Consider the following 20,119-nt stretch of genomic DNA (forward strand, 5'->3'; position numbering starts at 1 on the left):
ATGAGTTTATTTAGATGAAAGTTGGATTACTTTGTAGCATTGTTTGGTATAGGATACAGGAAAAACAGGGAGAGAAAGTAGAGGTGGATTGAATCCATTTTAGTATTGTATTTGCAATAAATAGATTGCGATATGCACAATTAACCTTTCTTAATATTAGAAGGTATTTTATAGTTAATATTATCGTAAGTCTGGTCCATGGCGGGTTCATGGTGAGGGGTTGAGGGCAAGCTTTTTGACTTGAAGCCATTCATAAGTAATATGACCACAAAATCCGGATGCCTCCACATGGAGAGGGACATAGGACCAAGTCAACGTAACATGATGACTGAATCTATATTTGAAAAATATAATATTAATAAATAAAAAAAAAAGATGCCACGTGTTAATTAAGGAGCAAGACGAGTTATAAGCAAATTTAAACGGATAATTTGGCTGGTCATAATCCCAAAGCAAGCCGTAGCCTCTCATACTTTTCCATCCCAACCAAAATTAAGGAAACTTCGTCTTTCGTCCATTTGTAGCTTACACTTCCTGCCTTTGTCACCTTCTGTCTCTTCCTCCTCCTCCCTCATTAGACAGAAGGTGATGAAGAGCATCTGCAATGTGAAGCCCCAAAGCCCCCAACACACCTTCAATACAAGAAGAAAAACCAAATACCTTCTCTAATTTTCTTAAATAACCATATATAACTGGCCAGCTTTGTGCATATATATATATATATATATACACACACACATGGTTTTCTTCATCTAATTTGATTTTGTTTGGATTTTGGAATTTCATTAGATTTAAATTTTTTTTTTAAGATAAACCCATTTTGCAGCCGAGGCAGTTAAAGATCTGTTGTATCTGTGTATTTATCTATCTGTATAGTATTACTATTTTTATTCAGCCAAGATGAACGATTTATTCTCCAGCTCGTTTAAGAAATATACGGACCTGAAACAGCAGGCCCAGATGGACGACATGGAAGCAGGGAAAGAGAGTGCTAATCTGGACAAATTCTTCGAAGATGTGGAGAATGTGAAGGATGAGATGAGAGCCGTGGAGAAGCTTTACAGGAGGTTACAGGAATCCAATGAAGAAAGCAAGATCGTCCACAATGCAAAAACAATGAAAGAGCTTCGTTCCAAGATGGATTCGGACGTCGAACAGGTCCTTAAAAGGGTAAAGATGATCAAAGGGAAGCTCGAAGCCTTAGAACGTTCCAATGCAGCTCAGAGAAACCTTCCTGGTTGTGGTCCTGGTTCATCTGCAGATCGAACCAGGACTTCGGTTGTAGGTGGTTTGGGGAAGAAACTGAGAGATATGATGAATGACTTTCAGGGCTTACGAGCAAGGATGAACACTGAGTACAAAGAAACAGTGGAGCGAAGGTATTTCACCATTACAGGAGAGAAAGCAAGCGAGGAGACCATTGAGAATTTGATATCGAGCGGGGAAAGTGAGAGTTTCTTGCAAAAGGCCATTCAGGAACAGGGTAGGGGACAAATATTGGATACCATTTCTGAGATTCAAGAAAGACATGACGCTGTGAAGGAGATAGAAAAGAACCTGATTGAGCTTCATCAGCTTTTCTTGGACATGGCGGCTTTGGTTGAAGCTCAGGGTCACCAGCTCAATGACATAGAGAGCCATGTGGCGCATGCTAGTTCTTTTGTGAGACGTGGAACTGATAACCTTCAGGAGGCAAGGGAGTACCAGAAGGGCTCCAGGAAATGGACGTGCATCGCCATAGTACTTGGTATAGTGCTTGTCGTTGTCCTCCTTTTTCCACTCTTAACGGCAGTTTTGCCTCATTTTTTGTAGGGAAAGAAGAGAAAACACTTTTGTTTATGGGGTTTCCACCAAAAAAGATACTGATCATAGTTAGAAACTTACACAGCAAATTATTCAAAAGGAAATTAATTAAGCAAGTTTTTCTTTCTCTCGCTTTTTCTCTCTGATGGGACAGAAAAAGTCATGATCTTGAGCACACTTCAAAAATGGAGGTTGTCTGCAATTTTTCCATTTGGCTAATCACATAAAAGCTTCATATATGGCAGTCCTTCAGAAAATTTTTGTTTTTGGAGCCTCCATGATTTTCTTGTGTGCAAGAGATCATAATAGCATACAAAAGTAAATTTGAACAGTATTTTGTATTAGCAATTTTGTTCTCAGTATTTTTGAGTGAAATTGCAACTGAATACTGCTTCTTCTTTCTTATTTTGTAACCTCTTTCAAAATATACAAAATTTAATTGAATGGTACTGTATTCTTCTGCTCATCTTTAGACCAAGTCTTTGGTTATTTTGTTTGCTTGTATTTTTTTTTTTTTTTCTCTTTTTGGGTAAACTGCCCGTACCATATTCATAGGTGAATCAGAAAGTTAAACTATCAGAACTAATATCGGTCTGCTTGCATAGGCCATTAAGACACTGCAGTCACTGCTTGCGCCCCTAAGGACCCCTAAAAACAATTTTATGTGCATATATTTTTAAGATAATTCTTTTTTATTAAATACAGAAGAATTATAAATAAAAAATTTCTGAGTTCCATATTAATTTCAATCAATTATCATGCCAACGATTGTGTAATTTTTTTATTTTTTATTTTGTTAATATCTCTAATCAAGGTTCACATGTCTAATTATGATACATTTGGTAGGTAGATTATTAGATGTAAAAATAAAATATTTATTAATAATGCTAGAGGCACAAAAAAAAAATAAAAATAAAAAAATTACCAAATGACGTGGTAAAATGATGTGACATTATATTATTGATTTGATCAATGCTATTTGTCACAACTGGTGAATGATTTATCAATGGAGCCTAAATGCCAAATGACAATTTAAATGGTACTATTAAACTTTTAGGGTTTTAAAATAAAAAAATAAAAAAATTAAATATTCTAATTAAAATTTGCCACATAGGATGGTGATTGCTACTAACGGTGATAAATAGCATATTATTACTAATGGTGATAAATAGCAGGACTCTATTGCTTTAGGTATTTAGTTATTTTTATCCCTTAAAATGTTCATTCATCCATATTTAGGTTATATATAATTGTCAATCAATAAAAAATGATACATCATCTTTTCTACTTCATTTGGTAAATTATTTAGTGAACTTTTTGGTGCTTGTAGCACTATTGGATATTTATTCGTAGAATTCTCTACTTCTAGATAGTACATTTTTTTTTATTAAAAAAGTAGATATTCTTCTAATTTTATAAATAAAATAAATATATTCTGTATTAAAAAGTATTATTTGTTACCATTGATAAATGATCATAGTAAATCCATACAAAATGATAATTTAAATGGTTAATATTAAAAGATTCGCTTTAGAATCTTGGTCTAAAAAATAATAGAATTGAATGCCTTAATTTAGATTTGCCACATAAATTGATAATCATTATTAGTAATGATAAATAACAAAACTCTATTATATATGAGAAATTTCATTAATGGTCATTTTTAAAGGGTAAAATTGGCAAATGATCTCCATTGAAAATGCATGCCTTTTCAAGTGAAACGAGATACCTATTCAAATTTCAGGTAGTTAATAATATTTTGATTCATAATAATAAATATCCAACATTCTATACGACATTCTTAGTCGTCAGTTAGCACCTCAATGGAAGAAATGCTAGAATATTGTCATTGCAATTCACCAAAACAAGGATGTCTCATTGCCATTTTGGCACTTTACACCAATTAGTTTTGTTATGATTTCTTTTCATTCAAATTCTAAATAGGAAAACATGCTAATCATGTTGGAGTGAGGCTGCAGGGTTGAGCATCATATAGCTAACTGTATATTTAATACATGATTACTTTTGTTGTGGGCTTAGGCCCAAGATTACTTAAGCCCAAAAACTTCTCTTTAACAAAATACTTTCATAAACTAATGGTATGTTTGGATAAAGATAAAGTTAGTGGGAATCTAATTCTCTTGGAAAAGTGATTACTTTATTTTGTTTAGATATTTATTGTGAGGAAAAATGTTAATTCTCTTGGAAAAGTGATTATTTTCTTTTATTTGGATATTTATTGTGAGATGGAAAAGTGTAGAGCCAGGAAATTAGATTCTCACAAATGTAGGAAAATATGTGGGAAAGTTAGAGACTCTGGAAGTTGAACCTGGAAGTTGGAGACTCTTCCAGAATGTTATTGCCAACTTATCAAACTCTTCTAGATCAGCTATGCCAGCTCATCTCTTTTGTTAGTGGTTTTGACAGGTCATCAATCCATGTGATGCTTATTCTAGCCAATCATATTATGCAAATAGTTTGTTGTTAGATACCTATATAAATAGCGGTTTCTTCTATGTGTTTCAGATATAAAAAAAATACTCTCATAAAACTTTCCTTTAGGTTCTTGAACTTTCTCTTTGTTTTTCTTTGAGCCCAAACAATCTTCTTCTTAATTTTCTTCTTGATTCTCTTGCTTGTTCTTGAGTTTTTCTTTCTCAAAATTTTGTCTCTGGGTAAAATAGGGAGTTTTTCACTACATCCAGATAGTACAAATAGAGCCATATTTCATCCAAACAAGGTACCTGAAAAAATTACATTTTGTAATAGGAAAAAACATTCTTTTCCATATTCCAGTGACTAACTTGATTGTCGAAAAGGTAACAACCAGTCAACCTCCACCCATGGTGAAATAATATTTTGCCATTTTTGTAGGGAATTCAAAGGTCAAATGCGGTAAATGAATGTTGGAAGCCTAGGAGAGACATTTGGAGTTGTTTTTAACTATTGTTCAACTACACCTAAACTCACAACTACATGATTAAAGCCCCAAGTCACACACCAATAGGTGATGAAACCATTTCTAAGCTTCACAATTAGACATAACATGTGATCACCAAGAGATGACGAATTGCATCCATGTCATAGGATAAAGAAATCTATCCAGTCCATGAGCAGCTGGACTGCATGTCAACTGATATAATTATAGATGCATGCCTTTCACACAAATTGTAGCGGCATGACCAATCCCATATGGTCAAAAATGCATAAAGGCCCAACCTCTCCTCCGTCACCACCGAGGCGTCCCGATAACCTTACTATGAATGATAAACAGGATGTCAACCCACACAGTAATGCATCTGAACATATCATTTTTGGTGACCCAACTCGACAGCATGTCCTTCCATCTTGGCCAATCACCAATAAAGATATTATGCTAGACCATACATCTCCTTTCACAACAGCACTCCTCCAAGCTCCACCACCGCCTAAATTCAAGCTCCCACAACTGAAGCCCTACGATGGTACAACGGACCCAATGGATCACCTTCTTAACTATTAAGAATGCATGACCATGCATGTTGAAGCATATTTGACATAATGCAAAGCTTTTTCACTCACTCTCATAGGACTTGCCATACATTGGCATAGAAGGCTACCCATCAGACAAATTTCTGAGAAAGAAAATTTAAGAACAAAGCAAGAAATGCAAGAAAATTAAGAAGAAAGTTATTTGGACTAAACAAAAAATCAGAGAGAAAATTTGAGGACTTGGAGGAATTTTTATGAGAGCATTTTTTTTTATATGAAACATGTAGAAAAAACTGATATTTATACCGGTATCTAATATCTAACAGCTTGCACGCTATGATTGTCTAGAATAAGCATCACATGGATTGATGACTTGTCATAACTACCAGAGATATTGGCAGCCAAGCACCCTAAACTTTATCGAGGTTGACACATTGCACCCTAAAACTTTTTTTTTTGGTATTTTGTACCCCAAACTTCCATTTTACTTGCATCGTTAGTTCTTCTGTTAAAAATACATAACGGAATGATCAGATGCCTCACACGTGCTCATCAACCAAGTGTAGATTAGGTAATTTCACAACTTTTAGGCTTTGTTTGGAACTCAGAAAATGTGGAGGAAAAAATTTGAGGGGAAAAAATGGGAGAAAAAAAGCTTCGATCCATTGCTAAAATAGAGTTTTGCTTTCCTAAAATATCAGTTAGAGAGAGGAGATAGATAGAGAGAGTATGCAAAAAAAGATAAAAGTAAAAAGAACAGAGACAGAGAAAGAGGAGAGAGAGAGAGAGACAGATAGAAAGACTTACAAAGAAAAAGAGAGTACGTAAAAAAAAAAAAGAGGATAGAGAAAGAGAAGAGAAAGAGATAGGCAGAGAGAGTACACCAAAAAAAAGAAAGACGAGAGAGAGAGAGAGAGAGAGAGAGATAGAGAGAATTACAGAGAAAGAGAGAGTACATAAAAAAAAAGAGGACAGAGAGAGAGAGAGAGGGAGAGAGAGAGAGAGAGAGAGAGAGAGAGAACTTCATTCCCTTATAGCTTTGAGATTGTTAGTGTTACTAAGAGTGGTGGTTTGGAAGAAGAAGAAGAAAAAGAAAAAGAAGGGGTTTTGGGTATAAAATAACACGTGGAGAGTGAAAAATGTGAGGAATGAAAGAGAACAAACATGCATATGGAAGGAAGAAGAAGAAGAAGAAGAAGGAGAAGGGATTTTAATAAAGAAATTGCTCGAATGAAACCCTAATTTCTAAATTGAGAACTGTGATATCACATGATCTATCCTCATTTAATGGGTACGTGCAAGGTACCTGATCTTCTGTTATGTATTTTTAACAGAAGAACTAATGGTGCAAGTAAAAAAAGAAGTTTGGGGTGCATAATGCTAGAAAAAAAAAGTTTAGGGTGCAATATGTGAACCCCGATAAAGTTTGAGGTACTTGGTTGCCAATATCTCTATTCACCAACAGAATAGATGAGTTGGCACCAACATTCTGGAAGAATCTCCACCCCTCCCCCCCAACACACACACACACACATAAACAAAAGTTCATTGGAATGAGAAACAATTTTTGTTTGATAAAAAAGGAGCTTAAGCTTTTGCAAAGTAATTTGGAACTTGAACTATCCTTAATTATGATTTAAGAAATGGAAAACGAGTTGATCCTAAAGGTTTGGTAAAGATATCTTCAGTTTTTTCTACTATAGGAACATACCCAATTTCAAGCAATCCTCTCAAAACTTTTTCTGTAATATAATGAACATCTATCTCTATCTGTTTAGTTCTAAAATGATAAACATGATTATAAGCAAGAGTTGTTGCTCCCAAATTGTTTGACCAAAGAATTGTTGTTTGTAAATTCAATTGTATTTCTTTAGATAACTTAGATAGCCAACTTAGCCAGTTGAAATATTAGCCAAAGCACAATATTTTGCTTGAGCTTCAAGATACTAGATTTGGACCAAGAAAGACACAGAAACCACTACATAATCTTTTGTCATCTGGACAACTTGCCTAATCACTATCTGTGAATTCGTGAAAAACAAGCCTTTGCTGATCAAGAATTTTTAGATGAAGACCATAATGAATAGTTCATTCAGATACAATAGCAACCTTTTACATGCTTCCCAGTGATGTATTTTGGAAAAATGAACAAACTGATGCAACTTATTCACAAAGAAAGTGATTTCAAGTCGTGTAATAGTAAGATATTGTAAAGCACCTACTTGACTTCTATATTCTTCAGGATTGGATCAGTAAGTATATCACCTTCATGACAAGAAATTTGTTTGCCAGCATTCATTGAAATGAGTAACTCTTGGTAGCATGCATCTTGGTTTTTCATAACAAGTCTTTGATATACTTTGTTTGAGACATATATATATATTTATATATATATATATATATTCCAAAAGCATTTCATTGGACTTCAATCCCTAAGAAATAGTGTAATTTACCAAGATCTTAAAAAAAAAAAATCTTTATTTAAGCTGCAAATTAGTTCTGCAATATAGTCAATGCTAGAACCTGTAATGATTATATCATCAACATAACCAACAACATAATATGCACATTGAAGTCTTCAAAATGAAAAGTGATGAGTCAACAACAGAACTAATGAAGACTATTTGAAGCAAAATAGTCTTTAGTTTATCAAACCAAGCTCGAAGAACTTGTTTTAGTCCATAAAGTGCCTTGTATAACCACCACACATGTGTAGGATAAAGAAGATTGATATAACCATATGGTTGTCCCATATAAACATCCTCAAGTAATCTCCATTCAAGAATGCATTGTTGAAATCAATTTACTTGACAAGCAATTACATGCAAAAGCTAAAGTAAGAATTACTCGTACTGTTGTAGGTTTTACCACTGGGCTAAATGTTTCAAAGAAATCAAAATCAGGCTTTTGATAAAACCCCTTTGCAACTAGACTAGATTTATGCTTTTGTGTAGATCCATCTGCATTGTATTTTACTCTAAATACCCACTTGTTCCAAACAACATTCATTTTAGGTGTTGCAATTCTTAGGCTCCAAGTTTTATTCCTTTATAAAGCTTCATACTCACTATCCATAACAGCTTTCCATACTCTACTAAAGCTATCTTGATGTTGAGTGAAGAAAGTTTTAGCTTTATAGATTCCACTTTTGGATTGTGTCTGCGTAGGATGAATATTTTGATGAGTTGGCAAATTATTATGTAATCTAATACAAGGCAAAGAAACAAATGGGTTTGGAGAGTCAAACTGACATTGGTGTAGTAAGAACTGAATTTTCAGCAATTGAAACCATTGAGGTTGAATTAGATTCAAGAGGTAATTTTTCACCAACTTCCATAGTAGGCACTTTGTTGACTTCTTCAACATGAATATCAATTTGAGATAAGATTATATTCTCAACTGAACTAAATTTATTATTTATCATTTTTGCTGCATGTAAGGAATTTTTAACAATTTCATCATTATATGTAGTATTATAAGGAGGAATAAATTTTGATTTTGATTGAACAATATAAAGAGGATCACTTGATCACTTTAAATTTTTAGTTGGAGTTAGTTTAGATGTAGCACCAATTTTAGCTAATGAAGAGAAGCCATGTTCAAAAGGAAACTCTTTTTCATTAAATTAAACACTTGTGGCAATTTACATTCTTCATTTGGCATCCAAACATTTATGTCCTTTATGCTCAAGGTTATATCCAATAAAAGTACATTTAGTTGTGTGAATTGAAGCTTTTAAGAATGATATGGCCTAAGATAAGCATAAAACCCACAGTCAAATACCTTGAGGAAAGAATAATACAGAATCTGACCATAAATATTTTGGAAGGGGTTTCAAAATTTAAGAACTACTGTTGGTGATCGATTGATAAGAAACATTGTTGAATGAAAGGCTTCTCACTGGAATTGCAAAGACATTTGAACTTGGGCAATCTACATAATCCAATTTCAACAATGTGATGATACTTCTCTCTCCTTCCATTTTGGGCATGTATATAAGGACAAGAATGTCTCATATTGATTCCATATTGCTTCAAATAGGGAAGAAAGCTTCTATATTCACCTCCCAAATTTGTTTGTATATATATATAAGTAGAGAACCTATGCTTCATGCAACCATTTTATGAAAAGTAATAGAAGCAATAAGAGCTTCAGCTTCGGTCTTTAGTGGATAGATCCAAGTAAAGCGTGTAAAATCCTCCACAAAATGAATGTACAACAATAACTATCTTTGGAACATGTTGGTACCGATCCCCAAAGATCAAAGAGAACCAACTCAAGGGGTTGTTTAGTTTTACTAACTGAAGGAGGAAAACTTTATAAATGCTATTTACCAAATTTGCAAGCTTCACAGAACAAAGGTCTATCTTTATTAATATTCTGACATTGTTTACACAGCTGTAAGACTTTTTGCAAAGTAGAAAATGATACATGACCAAGTCACTAATGTAATATATTCAAATAAGTTCCAATATTCTGCTTAGTGGTAGATGAATCAGTGACAACATTAGATACACCATCAGACTTAATATTGATAGAGAGAGTCTCAGAAGGCAATCCATGAATTGTATCAAATATAACACCAGATAGAACAAAAGCATTGTTTAAATTTTATGGTACATTATTAACGAAAACAAGATTTTGAGACAATTAAGACAATCAATTCCATTTATTGCAACTATACTTTAAGCAAAGTAAGGCAAATTCAAATGTTGATGGAATGAACTAGCTCCAAGTATTGAAACTCGTTGAATCAAATGTGGTAGATCCAGCTTGTATAATTCTCCTTCAAGTGTTTCTCGGAGAGTAGCTACTCCTAGTTTTTTGTCTTTAATCAAACAATAGTTAGATTGAAATTCAATGAAGACTAAATTATCTTGTGTAAATTTTGAAACACTAATTAGTTTCTTAGATATATGAGAAACTATAAGCACATTCTTTAGTATCAAATAGCAAGAAGCATAACAAGGTCTAATAGCATGTCCAACACCAATAATTGTTAATCCTTGACCATTGCCAATTAGTAATTGACTCCTACCATTATAATCATTGTGTTGTAGCAGACCACTATTATCATCAACAACATGATTTATGGCTGTACTATCTAGGTACTAGTTTGGATCTCCTATAGTAATAGGTTTTGAGATGTTAGCAGTAGTAGAATTCTGAGGTAAGGAAAGAATATCAGCAACAAAGATTTGATGTTAAAGGAACTAAGTTACCTGTAGACTAGAATCGACATTTGAGGCATTACTAAGTTGATTATATCCTTGAATATGAGGTGAGATACCACTAACATTAGTATCTACATGATTAAAAATTGGCATTCTAGAGACAGAATTATGCGGTACCAAATCTGAAAGAATCTGTGTCATCCATAAATAGAGAAAAACATATTGTTCTGTAGAAACCCAAAAGATGCTAGAAGATAAGTCACATCAGCAACACGTGCTGGAGTTTGATATTGATATCTAGAAATTGGATTTCACTGATCTTCCAAAAAAAATTCTTATGTTGTAATAATAAGTTGCTATTTTATGTCCTAGCATTTCACAGATCTGACATTGAGGTCTACATTTTCCTCTATACCCTCTTCCTCAAAAGAAATTTGATTTATAATCTTACCTATAACCAAAGTTTCTATTGTATCTAGATCTGCATTAGTAAGAAATATTAGGATTTATATAATTCTCACTTCTGCCATAATTTCTACAATCTTCATAACCTTTGCCATCAAACTGAACTTCTCTCAATCTCAACTTTCTCAAGTTTTTCATCAATTGATGACATATTAACAGTCATATTATTATAAGGAAAGAAAGTTGAATTCTCACTGTGAGAAGATAAATCTATAGAAGCTAATGCCTTATTAACAGAGTGAGCATTATTATTCATCATAGTATTAATATCATAGCCAACATTAACTCGTGGTTTTGCATATATGTAATTTGCTAAGACATCACCCAAATAAAAAATTGTAGTGGAATTTAATTGTTCAAGCTTAGATTCAAAAGCAAGAAAATTGTTTTGTACCTATTCAATTGTATATTGTTCTAGCCTAATTCCAAAAATTATTGATATAGATTCTTAATCAGAACCCAATGCTCCAAGAATATATGTCACAAGGTCATTTCTGAAGCATTATCTCCAGCAGCGACTAGATTATTCATCAAACCTATAATCTTCAACACAAAAGCATCAATAGAATGATTTCCTTTCTTAGTATTCTGCAGTAATTTCAATAGTATAAAATTCGACTCTGTGACTTGGTTGCATACAGATTCTCAATTGCGTGCTAGAGCTTGCAAGTTAAATCCTTATCAATAAAATGACTAGAAATTTCAGGTGAAATTGTTCCTTTCAACCATCCAACCAAGAATTGATCTTGAATATACCAATTCTCCTTGATTTGATAGAAATCTTTAAAATTTGAATCTATATTTTCAACATCAATTTCAAAATTAAGACTTCATTTTTCATCACTAATTGAGATTTTCAAAGGAGGAAAACTTTATGAACTTGATGAAATTATGTCTTTTTATAACTAATAACACTTGCAATCTCCATGTAGAGTAGTTACGGTTATCAAGCTTGATTTGATTGCTTGGAAAAGGAGACACCATTAGGATTGTATTTTGCTTTGCCATGAGCTTATGCTCTAATACCAAGATAAATTTCTAACAAAGAAAATTCAAGAAAAAAATAAGAAATGCAAGAAAATTAGAATAAAGTTATTTAGACTCTAAGAAAAACCAAAGAGAAAATTAGAAGACCTAGATGAATTTTTGTGAGAGCATTTTTATATATGAAACATGTAGAAGAAATTGATACATTTATAGGTATCTAACAACAAATAGCTTGCACATTATGATAGGCTATAATAAGCATCACACGGATTGATGACCCACCATAACCACTAACAAAAGAGATGAGCTAGCACAACTGATCTGGAGAGTTTGATAAGCGAACACCAACATTTTGGAAGAGTCTCCAACAACCCTAAATCCATTATATCTTTTAGCAAATTGTTTGAATTTTTTCTTAGCCAATATGTTAGTGTTCGTATCTCATGTAGATTAGAGATCCATTTGGTATCATCAAGCAGCACGAGACAAAGACGTTTAAGGAATACTTAAATCATTTCCATAAGGAAGCTATGCTTTCAACATTCATGTGTGGTTTATGAAAGGGTCGCTTGCTATACTTCCTTGAGAAAAACCTGTCATCTAATTTTATTGAACTTTTGAACCAAGTGAAATGCCTTGTTAATGCAAATGAACTCTTTCTTACCCAAAGGGTACTCAGCTAATCTTCTTTAAAAATTACGCATCTTACAAAGCATGAGCTTGCTTACCCATCTCCTTGCCCTTATTGAACCGATAAAGATAAGTTTACTCCACCAAGTAGATATGACCGGTACACCTCACTTAACATAACAATCAAGCAATTATTAATGCATGTGTAAGATCCAAACCTTTTTCAAATGGTTATTACCTTCATGATTTGACTTCTTTCACAAAGATAAAAAATATTGCTACTTTCACCACGATTATGGTCATATCACTATTAATAATTAAATCGACAAGTTAATACGACATGGGTAACTTTGTGGATTTGTTGCTATTTTAAGATAGCAAAAACTATAGCCTAATCCGGCTCCTTCCAGTCGTCCACCTTTTAAAGCCAAAACAAATCTTGAACATCATCAAAATCACCCACAAAAAGAGATTCACAGTGTCTTTGGTGGCTCATAATATGCTCTTTCCAACAACACAATGAAAAAACACCCCAAGCTCACTCATACACAAAAAATTTATTTAGTCATCCTATGTGAAATGCCAAAAGCCCATCAGTTCCTCATTCAATTGACAGAGGAGGAGGCTCAATGACTACATCATCGCCATAATAACATTTTAGTCATCTTTGCCATCATAGAAAACAACAAAGTCAAATGAATTTTGGTCGATACTAGTAATTCTATAGACATTTTATTGTTTGATATTTTTTCCAAGATAGAGTTTACACGTGACCACCAGGGAAAGAACCGAATCCCACTTACTAGTTTTGAGAGAGCACAATTATCACAAATGACAATATCAAATTGCTCGTAACCTTGGCTAAGCCACCTATCCAATCTACAATGCTCATTGATTTTTTGGTTGTCAATAGTCCATCTCTTTATAATATTGTCATGGGTCGCCTTTTGTTACACACCTTCCAGGCAAGTCTATCCACATATCACTAGTTGTTGAAATTCCCAACAGAAGTAGACATTGGAAAGCCATTAGGCAACCAACTTGAATCCCATCATTGTTTTAAGATGGCTAGTCAGCATCAACTATCAAAAAGGAAAATGCTTGTAATCCATTCATCTACGATTAATAAGGAGTTTTCCTTAGTCACAAAAAAAAAAAAAAGGAATATTCCCTTATTATAATGGATGATCATGACCCAATCAAAATTTTCAAGGTGGGCACAATGTTGTCCACAGACATTAAAGCTCAATTGATTACATTTCCAAAAGCAAATTTGGATGTGTTTGCATGGAGCCATAATGATATAAGTGGTGTTCCATCTGAAATCAGTAAACATCGATTAAATGTCAATCCAGATGCTCATCCTATCAAGTACAAATGAAAGGAATTTGATGCTAAAGATATTAGGCCATATTAGAGAACGTACAAAAAATATTGGATACTAGATTTTTCTGAGAGGTTTTGTACCCAAAATGGGATGCCAATGTTATGCCAATCAAGAAATCCAACGGAGAATGGGGAATTTGCATAGATTTCATAGACCTTAATGAAGCCTGCCTAAATGATTGTTTCCCTTCTCATACATCATTAACTTATTGATGTAATAGCATTCAATAAAGGTTTGACATTTCTGGATGCCTACACTGGATACAATCAAATTAAAATGTACTTGTCAAACTAAGAAAAAATAGCCTTTCATCATAAATAAAGGTATTTATTGCTGAAATGTCATGACATTATGTTTAAAAAATGTAAATATAACTTATTAGTGCCTAGTAAATAAAATATTCACCCCATTTTTAAGCAAAACAATCAAGGGCTATGTTGATGACATGCTGGTCAAAAGTTCCCATGCAATGATCATGTCACCCATCTATCCTAAAGCTTTTAAGATGTTGTAAATATATAAAGCTAAATCCTAAAAAAAGCATATTTGTCATGTCTTCAAAGAAATTTTTGAGGTTACCAAGTAAACAATCATGGCATTGAAGCAAACCTAGACAAGGTCATCGCTATGATGAACATGACACCATCACACAATATCAAATGACTCCAAAAGTTGAATGGATGACTCGTAACTCTTGAGTCATTTTGTGGCTTGATCAACTGATTGATGTTTTCCTTTTTTTCAGATGCTTCGACACAAACAATTCAATTGGACAAATGAATATAGTAGGTTTTCAAACAACTCAAATGATATTTAGAAGATGTACCATTACTCTCCAGCCCTAAAATGGAAGAAGAGATAGTCTTATACTTAGCAACTTTATTGCATGCAATTAATGTTGCATTGAATAGGGAAGATGAAAATGTCCAGTGCCCAGTTTATTATGTGAGCAAAGCATAGAAAATGCTAAGAATTTTAGAGATTCAAAGCCATAAATACGTTGAAATGCAAGCTAACCCAAATAGAGAAATCCCAAATTATGCAAAAATCCCAAAACAATAGGACATGCAAGATACAACTAACCCACTAAATGAAATTAAAAAAAAAAAAAAAACCACATCATCAAGCTATTAAAAAAATTTAAACAAGTAATTTTTCTAAACAAAACAAGGAAACAACAATCATCAAGCTATAAAAAAAAAAAAAAAAAAAACTACATACAAGCTTGCCTTAAACCTACTATCATTTAGGAAAAAATCTTACTTACAGACTTATAGTTTCAGCAAGCTTTGTTGAGTGTTGACAAAGGCTTTGCCTCTGCACTAAATCTCCTTAAGTGAGAAATCCATGTGAGAAAGAAATCAAATAGAAAAAAAAAAAATTAGGGGAAATTAGTTGTTAAGATAATATTCAATGTAGAAACTTCCATAGTCAAATTTGTATATATTAAATTACAAACTTCCAAGAATTTGAAATAGTTTGTATGGTTTTCAAATATTTTAATTTGAATTCCCAAATATCAAAAAAAGAAATTTTGAAAAAAATCTATTGCAAATAACTAATTAGATTTAGGGGAACCTAGACAGACTGTTTCAACTTTAATTTTTCAAAAATTTCAACAATTTATGAAAGTTCAAAAATAAACCAAAACCTGAGATGAGGAAATAGCATGAGAATCTGAGATATTAATCCACTTATGATGGTCGTAACTTGATGGTGCTCAAATGTTTAAACCTCAAAGTGAAATTTGAAATGCGAAAGAGATTTAAGGTTGATGTGTGTGTGTGTGAGAGAGAGAGAGAGAGAGAGAGAGAGAGAGAGAGTTAGGGCTGGAGAATGGAGAGTCTCATGAGATTCAATGAGTGAGAGAGTGAGATTCTGAGAGAGGGAGACAGTGGTTCTACGCGCTCTGTCATCGGAGCTATGGTGGAGATGTAAGACAGAGAAAGATCGATAGAAAGAGAGGTTAAGTGGGTTTGTCAATAGACTCGATGTTTGTTGAGGACTTAAGGAAAATGTGAAAAAGATAGATAGATAGAGAGAGAGAGAGAGAGAGAGAGAGAGAGAGAGAGAGAGAGAGAGAGGTTGAGGTGTTGAATGATTTAGGGCTTTTAATTTGGGGATAAAATAAATATGTTTTGGTATAATAAAAAAAATTGAAAAACATATCTAAAGGCATCATATTATAACAATATTTTAATTTTTTTTATCATTTTAGTGGTTCGATTCGGTCAGTTTAGAAATAAAAGATTGAACATAAAAAACTGAATCGAACGTCGACTTTTTCTCTCTTGGTGGATCGAACCGACAAACCAAACTGATCCAAACCACACAATCGCACATGGTTTAATCGGTTTTGCCAGTTTGGTTCGGTTTAGTAGGTAAGATGTGCACTTGGCATGACCTTTCCCAAGAACGCAATAAATAAACCTCTTGTTGTATGAAAAATCCTTCAAAAAACAAGCCATCAAACTATTCAATTGCTTTATTATTGACTTTGGCAACTCAAAATATACCATAGAGTAAGTAGGAATTGTATAACAATTTTTTTCAAAATCTCCTTACTAGCTTTAGAAAAAAAGTTTATCTTTCCAACTCTTTAATTTTCTCACTCTTTCTTTTAAAATCTTAAAGTGTTTCAACTTATTACAACCAATTTGTGATGGCAAACTCAAATATTTTTCTGGCACCCCAACCATCATAACATCCAAAGCTTGCTTGTTCATTTCTCAAATTGTATATGCGGTATTGGGACTAAAAGACACAACTATCTTTAATAAATTTGTTTTTTGTCCTGATTGGATAGAATATTCCAAAAATCCTAATACACCACTTTTGTAGCCTATGCAAAAAGGTACTATTATGTGCAAACAATAAATGTGAAACCTTAGGACCTCCTTTTAAAGCTTGAATACCCACGATTCCACCATTGTCCTCTTCCATCCAAAGCAAAGAAGATAAATCTTAGGAAAAATCCCATTGGACAATCCTTAGCGAAAGCTCAATAAAACCTCACCCAAACCAAATATAACCAAACACATGCAATTAAAAATAAGATTTAGATATAATAAGATAGATCCACAACACCATACAAGTTCCCTATTACAGTCAACAACTATAGCCCACTATACAATAGACTATTACCACATATATATATATATATATATATATATATTAGGATCACTATTGTGTCCATAATTGAGCATATTTTAAGAGTAATTATAAATTTAAGTTACACAACTTATACGAATGAGTCTAGATACATATAAAGATAAACAAATGAAAAATCAATAACGCTACTACTATGGAAATATTAAAACAAGTGATGCACAAAACAGATTATTTGTTAATTGTCTGAATTTAGGAGAATGAATTTAAAACAAATAAAATGTAAGATAAAAGAATCTCAGTTAGTAATATAGTATTTATTGTAAGAAAATAATATTTTATTTTTGTAAATCATTCTGTCAAGACCTCGCATTACCACTCTTTTGAAAGGTTTTCTTTTTAAACTTATTTCACAAAAGCCAATGAATTTTCCAAGCATAGCGAATTTCACAATTCATATGAAAATATGGATAATAATAATAATAATAAATGCCATAAATTCATATAATTAAATAAACAAGGTATATTTCTAATAAGTATCCCATATGCAAAAATAGTCATTTCCTAACCATAATCCAAATATATATATATATATATGTCATGAAGAATACCAAAACCCTACTATACAAATCTTAGAGTTGAAATAATCTTAGTTTGAGCCCACTTTCACGGTCACTCATTCTTCTACTTGGCACTCTTACTGTCTCTCTCAAACTCTCTTCGAGACTCCATTTCATTCAAATCAAATCCAAGACAACAACTCACTGGATGGCTTTACCGGTACAACCATAAGCACGAAAAAAATCTCTGCCCTGCACAACTCCCAAAGTTAATAGGAGGAGGCAAAGTATACAAACTAGCAATGGTCCGGGATAAGGAGTGGGAAAGGCCACCTTAGCCCCACTCCACCCTGCCATGCTCCATTGTCATTACTAGTTAAGGCAAGCTAATTTGTAGTAAAAATGTTTTAGGCTTCTATTATTATAAATTAATTTAACTAACCATATCCAATTCTTAACCCAAGTTTACTATATTTTGGATCCTGACCTTAAAGCATATCCGGAGATACGAATAATGAAAAACTAACAGTCTATGTAAGTAATATGATCACTTTTTAAAAATAAGAAAGAAAAAAAAAAACAAAAAAAAAGCTCTTCAATGTTAATGTGTGGAATTAATGTCAAACTAATGTGACAAAAAACATTGTCAAAATGAATATTTGTTTTTAAAAGTTTTGTCAAATATTTTGAAAAGCAAAAATAAAAAAAAAAATAAAACATATAATTCTTTTATGTTTGACCCAACAATATATGTATATATAATTATGGATGAAATGAATGTCAAACTAATATGGCATAAAAAGTATTAAGGGGAATGCTTAATCTAAAGGTCATGCTAGTATACCTTTAGTCCTCCTTCAAAAATAAAACAAAATAAAGGAAACAAAAACTAAACTTTTCATGCTATGTAATGCTAAAACATCAATCAAAAAATGAGTTGATATGGTAGATCCGGAGGTTTTTAGAGTTCCAATTGTGAGGAACATCATTTTCCTTTCATGTCTTGTAGTCTATAGGTGCTAGTTATAATGATCAATGTGACTCAGTAAAGGTCATTCCAGCTAGGTTCTAATTTGCCGACATTCAACTCTTGAGTGTTTTGAAAAACCTGTCTAAGCACAAGATCGCTAACCTGAAATTGTCTAGTCTTTACACCAGTATTATAATATCAAGCTACAAGTCACCAATATTGACATAGTTAGATGGTCAATGGTTCCCTTTCTTCCTCAACCTCATTCAAAGATTGCTTCATCAATTGCTCATTGAATTCTTCTAAAGTTCCATTAGTTCAAAAATCATAACTTCATTTCTATATACTAATGGAAAAGGCATGCAACTTGTCGTAGCTTTAACAGTTGTCCTATAAGATCAAAGCACTCCAGGAAACTCCTCAGCATATTTTGCCCTTTGCTGGTTCATGTTATTTCATTAGAGTATTTTAGGATGGTCTTATTAGTTGCCTAAGCTTTTCCATTCTTTTATGACTGTCTCGAAGTCAAATATTTGATATTAATTTCCCACTTGGAGCAAAAGTCATAAAATTTTGAACTGAAAAGTTGAGATCCATTATCAGAGATGGTAACCTTTGGAAGTCCAAATCATACAACTCTAATATTTTGGTCATTGAAATGATCTAATTACACTGAAAATACTAGGATTTGATAACTAAAATTAAGATTTTTCTACCTAAGGACAATTTTATGAAATTGAATATTTTATTGGATCCTAATAACATATAGAAACACATTACCAACATTAATTTTGTAAGACCAGTAAGCCATAAAGGATGCGAGATAAGAAGGGGTAAAATTAGTGAGCACTCAAGAGATGAATTGTAAAACTAGTAAGCTTTGAAAGATGCAAGACAAGAAAGGATAAGGTCAGTGAGCAATCTCACATCTTCCAAGTATGAAATGGTAATGGATCAAATAAAAACGTAGTTACTTTCTTAACAATCAAAGCCTTTTCAAAGCGTTGGCTTAAGTATTTGAAAAAACTCTTAAGTTAAGCATGCTCTAATTAGAACAATCCTAGGATGAGTGGCTCCATAGGAAATTTTAACAAAAATCCCTTACCTTTTAAAGTGCAATGGATAAATTGAAAATAATATCGGCGGAGTAAGAGAGTGATGAGATGCTAATGGTCAAGAAATTTACTCATAGATTATCCAAAACCAGTCTAATTTTATCTAATATTTAATTAATTAATTCAAAAATAGATAATTACTCAAACAGTAACCAAAACTAACAAATTGTACACCAAATCGAAGCATGTGGAATGGGTAATAAGTTGGTAAGATAACCTAGCCAATTACAGCTGACAGTGATCAAAAAAGGATTCGGCCAAATTTTCAAGCACTGGATTTTTCTAAACAGTGAGGAATTTCGATAAATTAAGGATGGAGATGGATTCGGAAGATCCAAAATATAGGGGAACTGGACCCACGGCTTAAAATGACTGAAATTCGACCAACGCCAAAAAATGAAAAACTACTAACATGCCAAAAGAAACCCTGACTTGGGTGTCTCCAACAA

General features: G+C 32.8%; 1 protein-coding gene across 1 annotated transcript; it reads left to right on the forward strand.

The window, feature by feature from the left end:
• The first annotated feature begins 6 nt into the window (after positions 1-6).
• LOC107422953 (syntaxin-124) lies at positions 7-1,930 on the forward strand. Its single transcript, XM_016032460.4, has one exon. The coding sequence runs from the start codon at positions 901-903 to the stop codon at positions 1,810-1,812; it is 912 nt and encodes a 303-aa protein (XP_015887946.1). The 5' UTR covers positions 7-900; the 3' UTR covers positions 1,813-1,930.
• The last annotated feature ends 18,189 nt before the right edge of the window (positions 1,931-20,119 follow it).

The sequence above is a fragment of the Ziziphus jujuba genome, chromosome 1 (genome assembly GCF_031755915.1).
Source record: "Ziziphus jujuba cultivar Dongzao chromosome 1, ASM3175591v1".
Classification (NCBI taxonomy): domain Eukaryota; kingdom Viridiplantae; phylum Streptophyta; class Magnoliopsida; order Rosales; family Rhamnaceae; genus Ziziphus; species Ziziphus jujuba.